The sequence below is a fragment of the Pyrus communis genome, chromosome 17 (genome assembly GCF_963583255.1).
Source record: "Pyrus communis chromosome 17, drPyrComm1.1, whole genome shotgun sequence".
Lineage (NCBI taxonomy): Eukaryota > Viridiplantae > Streptophyta > Magnoliopsida > Rosales > Rosaceae > Pyrus > Pyrus communis.
In genome coordinates, this window is record NC_084819.1 from 892,269 (window position 1) to 901,620 (window position 9,352).

Genomic DNA, 9,352 nt, shown 5'->3' on the forward strand with positions numbered 1-9,352 from the left:
CTTAGACCTGCTTAAGTGTCCACCTAAACTCGTCTTGGTGTCCCGCCTAGGTCACAACTCAGACTCGACAGAAAATAGATAACTTTCATTTTGCATATCATTTTTTAAAATAAATTATAAAAGACTTATCGGATATTTAAATAAGCACTTATTATATTCTGATTTCCCATATTTTCAATATATTCTCACACTTTCTAATCAATATGTCATTCTATTTCAAAGAATAATACTGAAAGGTTGGTTGATCTGATTCCGTTTCGTTGCTTCCCCTAATTCTAAGTACTCCAATTATTTTATTCTTCCGTTTCTATCAAGTAGACATGCTCTTATATAAGGAATAATACTAAACTCATGAGTTCAACATATTGGTACAACGCTAAAATTTTCCGTCCCAATGTAGTAGTGATTCCTCAAAATATATTGATATCATACTCACTTTCTCCTGCCAAAAGGCGTACTAACCATTCAGCATTTTAGCACGGGTAAAATTAGTTTCAAATCCAAAATATGCAAACACCTTTTCTCTGTGCTCCCATGATAAAAACAAACTAGTTTCCATTGATGAGCTAAACTTCATTGGATACGGTTTTCCAAATTACCACACACAATGTATAAATAGTAGTCAAAATCTACAAACAATGGAAGCCTGGTCCAAAACTTCTTTTCCTTTTCAATCTCTAGAGTATCAGTTGTTTCTACTTAATTGACCCACCGGCAATAGAGGACACGGTGCAAACACCGGCTGATGTTGTGAGCGGAATATCTTTGTAGCATGCCACTAGTTCAGTGTTCGTGTGCAGATCCACCTGTAAGGTCTCCCACACCTTCTTCTTCGGGTTCAAAATCTCATCAGGCTCACCTACAAACCCGGGAAATGTAACTCTCTCGCCAACTTGTGCACCTTCTGGCGGTTCAACCAGTTCAACCTGAACGTGCACCCAACATTGAAGATATTTTATCAGTAATTACATTAGTGCCTAATTGTCCATGTCCATTGAACCATTGCATACTGATATTACATGCATGCTTGAGAAGGCTATGAAAATTAATATGTTTGCATTGGTGTCCAAAAAAAGTTACGATTACACAAGAAACGTGAGTTGCAAACGCATAAGTCTTCCCAACTGACTGATCAGAAACAAACTGCAGTCACTACGACTCAAGTTCGATTGAGATATTACTTTCTGATTACCAAAACCACTACAGGACTTGTTCAGACACAAAATTTCACAATATTATCACCACGACCTTATGCATAATAGGGTCAACACCTATAATCATGTGCCTACCAGAAATTAACTCTTTTACAGAAGCAAGTTTTACATAAAGCTGTGGAAATATATCCTCATAAGTAGAAAATGTCAGAGACCAAAAGTTAAAATTAGGTATCATCAAGATCCATATTCGTAGACTCCTTCGTTTGGTCACTCAAAGAGTGATTAATCATTAGCATTACAGTGGTAAGTGGCTTAAAAAGAGCACATAAGATGCAAAGACTATTAAAGGTTACGGAGCTGCTTACTGTGGTGTGTTCACTGTTTGAAGCAGCAAGAACCATTGCTTCTGACTTAATACCCCGCATGTTTGCTGGCTTCAGATTGCAAAGAACACATACTTTCCGGTTCTGCCACAGAACAGTCAATATGAATGTTGACAGAAATTGATACTAACTTTATTATTAAAAAATTGGTAGATGGAAATACAAACCTGCATTTTTTCAAGAGGTATATATTTGACAAGTCCACTGACCACTGTTCTGGTTTGTCCTTCACCAACATCAATATCCTCTACGTACAGTGAATCCGCATCAGGATGCTTCTGAGCTTTAGTAATGAGACCAACGCGGATATCAAGCCTACTAATAGAAATCTCTGCGTCAGCTGCAGATTTTGTGGGCTGTTGCTTTTTCTTTCCAGTACCTTCTGCCATAACAATGGCCTCTTAGAATAAATTCATTTTTGCAAGAAATAGTAATAAAGGGTGTAGTATTCTTTTCACGTACGGGTACCCACACTCAGGATAAGCTATGCATTTTTTGTTTTCCAGATACAAGGAGATGCTGCGTACTACTTATAGTGAGAAGTATAACACCATATGGCGAAGTGTGGAAATTATTATTTAGAAGTTAACTTTACTAATATAAAAAACTTGTGGACCAACTGTCAAAAGAATTGATGGTAACCTCCAAAAGCAAAATAGCTCACGCTTGAATAGAAAGATCAACACAGCAAAGAAAGATGTTTAGAAAACTGTTCAATAATAACAAGGATGCAAGTCCTATTTGGGCAACAAGCACTACTGGCAGTCCTCAACAAAGACCCCTCGCATCATTCCATAGATCCCCATCACAACATAAGATGTACAAAAGAAACAGGAAAAGATTATCCTGATAACAACAGAGCATGCAATAAAGAAAGGGTCTTCCTTTCGTAGAACAGGGCTTTTTCATAAAATAGGATATATCATTTTTTTACGTGTGATTTCTTTGGGCGTGTTTGTATGGTGGGGTGGGTGGGTGGTTTGCATAAGTATAAATGCACAAACCCTATATTTAAGAATGAACTGGGGTGGTAAAAAAAACCATAGTACTGCATGTGTGACATTTTTACCTAATCAACTAAAAGCAACCAGACATAATGGAATTCTAACCTGAAACTTTCGTTTTTTTGAGTTGTGCAGCCACCTTTGCTGCTTCAGCTTCTTCCCTCTCTTTTCTGTCAGCTTGACTTCCAGCAAACTTCTGCCTCCAGAATTCTACTTCTTCATCTTTCTGTGTGCAAATGTAACATTTCACTAATGAGAATCTACGAATAGGCAAGTGATGCAACAATTATAACATAGAGAATCCAGCATTAAAAATCAAAACCAAATGGTAAGTGCAGCCTATAAACTTATCTCAGGAACCAGCTTAATTGTCCAGCCGCTCATCTAGAGAAGCTTAAAAAAGAAATTTAGATAAGAATGTACTACTCTAGTGCTTTAGGATCTTGCATGACAGTCCAAATAATAATAATTATAAATATTTGGTTGGTAACTGCATTTACAAGGCAGCATTGCCTTGCGAAACAAGCTTTCCTGTGAAGCATATGCACCATGCAATTCAGAATAACTGAAATGCTGTATATTCAAGAGCTACTTGAAGTCCCCCCTCATCCAATCTCCCTATCTTATATTTTCTTTTAATACTCTTTTTCTTGCTGATAACATCAGCAGTTTCTCCACTATTTTTCTATATCTCGGCTAGTATTCCTCTAATTTTTTTCACAGAACTCCCTTTCTAAATAATGTGACATACTGTACTAATTTCCAATAAGATCAGGTTGTTTCTTCCTTACAAGTGTACAAAAACAAATAACAGGTAAGAGACTGCGCACAGCTGGACATACCAATTCCTTGAACAATGGCTCTGGTTTACCAATCTTGTGCCCAATAGGCACAATCTCCCAAGGCCGTCTAGCCCTATCAATATCTCCCTCATCATCACAAAGTGATAAGTGTGTCTCAGAAGGCAAATTAAGTTGCTTGAATACCTTGAACACAGTTAAAGAAAAAAAATTCAGCCTGGATGATCATAGTAACTTTACGTGACCGCAAAAAATATTTCACAATAACCCGCGAACAGAATTATTACTTCAAGAGAAAATGATGGCATAAAAGGTTCCAACAAACAAGCAAGAAGATGCACTAGTCCGACTGAGGTTCTCATAACAATAGCGCAACGAGGTTGGTCCTCTTTGTACAGCTTCCAGAACTGACTTTCCTGCATAATAAATGTAGATGGTGCAACTTAGGAGTAGCTCAATCATTGGCTTTGCAGTCATCTCCAAGCAATTTCACTTGAGAAAAGAAGTTATTCATTAACTCAAGGAGAGATTAAAACATGCTTACTTGCAGATATGCGTTCCCTTCACTAGAAATGGCCATCGCTGTTTTGAGTCCTTGCTTTAGCTTAACCTGCACAGAATACATATAGGAGTGTCAAAACAATGCAAGAGCAAAGTGAAAGAGGCAGGTAGAAGAAGAAACTTTCAATCATTTGCAACAAGACTCTGATATAAATTTTGATCACCTTCTCCATAGCTTCTAAATATTGCTCCACATATTTACCAACTTTTTCAGCTAGTTTCTCTGTCAAAGGATCTGCTTCTGCTTGCGGAGCATCTGGAATAATGGAACCATATCCTTGACCTGTAACCAGAATTTGTCAAGCAGAATACATGCATAGAAAAGTAAGCACCCAATGAAAATAGAGCAGGAATTTATTCATCATCCAACTGAGAGCATAGTCTTTTCTTAAGTAATTGGACCATGTAGGAACATAAAGACAATTTTGATAACACACTCTTACATTATCAAAATATTATTTTCTTTTTGTATCAAGACTTAATAATATAAAAGCAAAAACAGTTTTCTGTTTCTTTTAAATTCAGGGAAAGGGGAGGCCAACAGTTGGCTGTGAGTGTGCCAGTAAGGGCTTTACCACTAGAGTTATAACCTGGTCCCCGACACAAATAAAATTTGATAACGAGAACAAGATTGTAATATAATGGTTCCTTAAATAATTGACTGAATAAACTTCCTCATGGTATTAATTTTTCAAAGACAAATCTGCTGACTGGTCAATACTTTCAGAAACCAATGGCTGACTGACCTGAAGGTTTAGCAACAAAACTCAAAACTCGATTTATGAAGTTGCCCAAATTATTCAGCAATTCACTGTTCAGTTTTGCTTGCAAGTCGGCCCATGTAAATAATGTGTCTGATACCTATTTCACCAAAAATGAAAATAAAAGTTAAACAAGTAAAATAAGCTACAGAGAAAGAAGGATATACATTACAAACCATCACATGAAAAAACTAAAAATGAAGATGGGTATCATCAAAGTTACCTCAGGCCTATTAGTTAGCAAGTAGTATCTCCATACTTCAACAGGAATGTTTGTATCTTTTGCATTATTTCCAAAAACCCCTATGCCTTTACTCTTAGAAAACTTTCCTGTAAAAACCATAAAAATTTAGATCACCTAATTATAATCAGATTGTGGCAAAATCATTACTAGATAGTCAGCCAACCTGCTTCATAATTTAAGTACTCTGTTACACTGATAGTCTTCATCAAAGTCCAATTTTCACCAGTTCCAAGAAGAGTGGAAGGAAACATCACCTAAAGATAAATAAGTACATAGTTATAATTCTTTTTCCAAACAAGAATACATATGCAGTTGAAATTATATCACAAACATGAATAAAGAACTGCAAGAAAAGGAAGGCAAACGCCTAAGCTTTGATTTAAAATTTCATAGTGAAACTGTGGATGCAAATAATTGCTTCTTGGAGAAACTTATGAAGCTGTAGAGATCCTAACATTCCAATAATTTCAGAATTTCAAGCAATTATACAGAGTACGACTTTCACAACAACAGTAGTGAGCAATGATGATGGAAATCCCTAACGTATTGCTCGCAAACTATACCTGTTATCACATATACAACCAACCATACAACTAAGCTAAGGATATATGGTCAAAGATAATCACTGTGCTGTACTTATGTGTGAGGCATATTTAGAAAACGGTACTTATGTGTGAGGCATTTTAAGAAAACAATACTTACATGTGAGGCATATTTAGAAAACTTACTGTGTGGAATGGCACATTATCCTTGCCCATAAACTGATACAGCTCCACATTTTCAGGATTCTTCCACCATTTTTCCCAATCATCAGTGTAACATTTAGTAATGGAGACATATCCAATTGGAGCATCAAACCACACGTAGAAAACCTACAAATTGCACCGTTGGGACAAATTTAGTAAATTTTGATAATCATTAACAAAAATGCACAGAAACTGATAATCATTAACAAAAATGCGCAGAAACTTAGTTGCATGTATTAACCTTGTCCCTGAAGTTATCATGAGGAACTGGAACACCCCACTTCAAATCCCTGGTAATACACCGCTGCCTGAGCCCCTCTTTGAGCCATGCATTGGTCGCTTGAATGGCATTCTGGCTCCATGACCCAGCCACTGACATTTCATTGATATATTGTTCCAACTTATCCTTCAGCAGAGGTAGTTCCAGAAACAAGTGGTTTGTATCTCGAATTCGTGGAGTTGACTTACAAACCTGCTTGCAATAGGCAAAAATGAGAAATATAAAGGTGTAGCATAATCACATTTTTGCATGCATAATTGTTGCATGTGAGCGGGGAAGAGTTACTTTCAGAAACCCTTATTTATTTTAAAAAACAATCAGAAAACAAGAAAAATATTACAAGGGCTAGAACAAAAAGGTTATAAGCAAGAACAGGGCTCGAGTAATACGTGCAAACAATTCATGTTTTTCTTTTAACAAAGTTTGCATATGTACATAGTACACACAACATGGCAAGTACCTTGCACTTAGGATCTTTTAGTTCTGTTGGATTCAAAAGCTTTCCACAGTTCTCACATTGATCTCCTCGTGCAGAAGCATAGCCACAGCCTTGAGTCGGGCATGTCCCCTCCACAAGCCTGTCCGCTAAGAACCGTTCGCATGTGTCACAGTAAAGCTGAATTACAGTACTAATTCAAGTTAAAATAAAATACAGAAACACTTCTTCAAAATGTAACTTGATCGCAATGCATGAAGATAACCGTGTGTGCAAAGATTCACTGACTAAACCAAGAAAATGTGAAATAATTGACACAGTTCAGTGACTGCTACGGTTGCTACCTGCTGCATTGTGTTCTCTGTGAGCCAATCATTCTCCAACAGTTTCTTAAAAATAGCTTGGCATACTTCTGTTTGCTGTGGTGACGATGTACGCCCAAATTTATCAAAGCTTATGTTAAACCATTCATAAACGTCCCTATGAATTGCATGATATCTACATACAACAATTTGAAATAGTATAAGAGTAAATCAAACAAAAAAATAGAGTTAAATTTACAAAATTACGTAAACTTCACTGAAAAATTTTACTTGTCACAGATTTCTTGGGGGCTACACTTCTCTTCCAAAGCTTTGGTCTCCGTTGCCGTGCCGTACTCATCAGTTCCACATATGTATAAGGTATTGTATCCCCGGAGACGGCAGTAGCGTGCGTAGACATCAGCACTCAATACACCTGGCCAACAAAACAAAGCAAAACCAAAAATTTCAGGAGTCTGTTTGGTTCCCAAGGATATTAGAAGGAAAATAGAATTAAGGAAATGATACATACAGCCGATGATATTGCCGAGATGAGGGACATTATTGACATAAGGCAAGGCACTTGTGATAAGGATGTTTCGCTTGCCAGGGATGGGTAGCTTGGCAACCTTCTGGTCCCCCTTGGAGGTAGCTGTGAGGTCTCCCATGTCTGGCTCTCTACTTCAATGGCTGGCCAGAACCAGATGCTTAAAAAACTGCAACCCAAGATAAAAATAAAATTAAGACTTTTTTTCTGTACTATTTCCTCATCAGATTTTTTTAGTTTTCAAACAGGGCATACTGCATAATGTATTTGTTACACATTCTACCGATTGACCGAACGGAAAAGCACCTTTAAAAGCACTTCTATGAAGCCTGAGAATCTAAAGACACTCAAATTTTATAAAAAGCAAGCACACCCAACAACAACAATAACAACAAACCCTTATCCCACTAAGTGGATCCGGCTATATGAATCCTAAAACGCCACTGCTCCAAATGAATCCTAAAAAGCAAGCACCCAAAAGAAAGAAAGAAAACAGAACTTTGAAAAAAAAGGGAAAAACTTTTGGTTTTCAAGCACCGTAGACGCATGAAATTCCCAGTTGCAATCACACGAAGTAACCGAAATATTCAAAAAAAAAAAACAAAAAGGAAATCAAAATAAAGCAATACTTCAATACGCAATCAAATAATGCATGCAAATAAAAATAGCCCAAATATCAATAAATTTACTCCGACTTTTATCTACATGGAAAACCCTAGTCCGAAATTACACACATATATATATCCAGATAAAAAGTAAAATCCACATGAAAAATAAAAAAAACTGGATAAAAGCTGGGAGGGAGTGATGCGAAAACTGAGAAGCACAGCAATTTATTAGGATCTAATTTCGGAAGGCATAGACGGAGATGAAGAGGGAGAGAAAGCAAGAGCGAAGAGAAATTGGCTTACCGAGTTGTCCGTACGGTTGCGTTGCGGCTGCGAGAGAGCGAGTGAAACGGGAGCTGCGGCAGAGACAAAGTTTGGTTTAGGTAAGTGTCAAATTTCCACAAGGGTTTTGTTTAATGAATTCTTTTGTTGTGCCAATTTGACCCTTATAACTTATAAGTGCGCAATTGAAAGTGGACCGAAACGACACAATCGTATGGACAGGGCCACAGAAAAACCTGGTAGAGAAAGAATCGAGATCCACAGGAAAATCTCGGGTAACACACACGGTTGGTTTAATGGTTATAGACGTATTTCATATCTGTATTACACATACACGTTTTAGGTTTGATTCATAGCATTTATGAATAACGATCAGAGAATGTTGAAATGCCTCTATGGGTCTTCTTAACCTCTAAAAAAGTAGAATGAAGTGACAAAGTCAACATATGGTTCTTTTTTTTTTTTTTTTTAAGGTGAATGTGTTTCAATTTTTGCTTCAAATTCATTTAATTGAGGGATTTAGTTGATAACAATTATCGAACTAGAAACGAACTTTACACGCTAGAAGTCCTCTTGTAAATTCCCCCGTCTTTACGCAGAAGCTAGTCAACATTTCAGTTGCTTATTTGTATATATTTCCTAGGAATTGGAAATTCCCATAGAAGTCAATGGCATTTTCTTAATGCAACTTTAAACTTCTTGTGTTTTCTTTTCTTGTAGGCTACAAAGCCGAACCAGTATAGAACTGTGTTGTTTTGGTGGCTGGTTTGCTTGCTTTTGTCATATTTTTGCCTACAAAGCCGAAACAACTAATAATCAACGGTTCAGTTTGGTTTGGTTTTGAACAACACCACAATTAACAACACCATAATTGAAACCAAACAAACCCAAACCCTTGTTAATCAGTTCGGTTCGGTCAGATTAAACCTATTACAACATATCAAGTGTATTTTTCTTTCTAAATATAAAAAGTTAGGAGTGTAGAATGAGAATTTTGGAGTGTTAATAACAATTCCCAAAACAAAATGCAAAATAAAAGTTATCGATTTTCTCTCTAACTGGGGAGTCACGACCTAAGCGGTTTTAAACGGACTAGGCAGGCGCCTAGGAGGGCTAGGCGGGCACCTAAGAGGACTAGGTGGACGCTTAAGAGGGTCTAGGCGCCATTTCTTAATTTTCAAACGTCTAGGCACTAATCAGGGCAGTGACCAGTCGACTAGCGCCTAAGTGGAGTTAGGCGG

At 37.1% G+C, this 9,352-nt stretch overlaps 1 protein-coding gene across 3 annotated transcripts; it reads right to left on the reverse strand.

Moving 5' to 3' along the window:
* Nucleotides 1–535: 535 nt before the first annotated feature.
* Nucleotides 536–8,287, reverse strand: LOC137722554 (probable methionine--tRNA ligase). Of its 3 annotated transcripts, none has more exons than XM_068461586.1 (18): nt 8,133–8,287; nt 7,207–7,390; nt 6,966–7,110; nt 6,717–6,870; nt 6,397–6,552; nt 5,898–6,128; nt 5,639–5,782; nt 5,074–5,164; nt 4,890–4,996; nt 4,652–4,766; nt 4,070–4,188; nt 3,889–3,954; nt 3,632–3,760; nt 3,387–3,530; nt 2,650–2,770; nt 1,708–1,919; nt 1,523–1,624; nt 536–926 (listed from the first exon to the last, which is right to left on the reverse strand). In XM_068461586.1, the coding sequence occupies exons 2-18, from the start codon at nt 7,340–7,342 to the stop codon at nt 696–698; spliced, it is 2,403 nt and encodes an 800-aa protein (XP_068317687.1). In that variant the 5' UTR covers nt 7,343–7,390; nt 8,133–8,287; the 3' UTR covers nt 536–695. The 3 variants fall into 3 exon arrangements, with proteins under 3 accessions (XP_068317687.1, XP_068317685.1, XP_068317686.1); XM_068461584.1 differs by having other exon boundaries at nt 1,708–1,922; XM_068461585.1 differs by lacking the exon at nt 8,133–8,287 and adding an exon at nt 7,528–7,548 and having other exon boundaries at nt 1,708–1,922.
* Nucleotides 8,288–9,352: the final 1,065 nt, after the last annotated feature.

Bases quoted from the DNA above. Each gene is read 5' to 3' on its own strand.
- LOC137722554 (XM_068461584.1), bottom strand. From the start codon at position 7,342: ATGGGAGACCTCACAGCTACCTCCAAGGGGGACCAGAAGGTTGCCAAG. The intron at 3,761-3,888 runs GTAAGCATGTTT...TTTATTATGCAG, and splicing joins AAGGGAACGCATATCTGCAA to GAAAGTCAGTTCTGGAAGCT. The intron at 1,625-1,707 runs GTTTGTATTTCC...GTTCTGTGGCAG, and splicing joins TACCTCTTGAAAAAATGCAG to AACCGGAAAGTATGTGTTCT.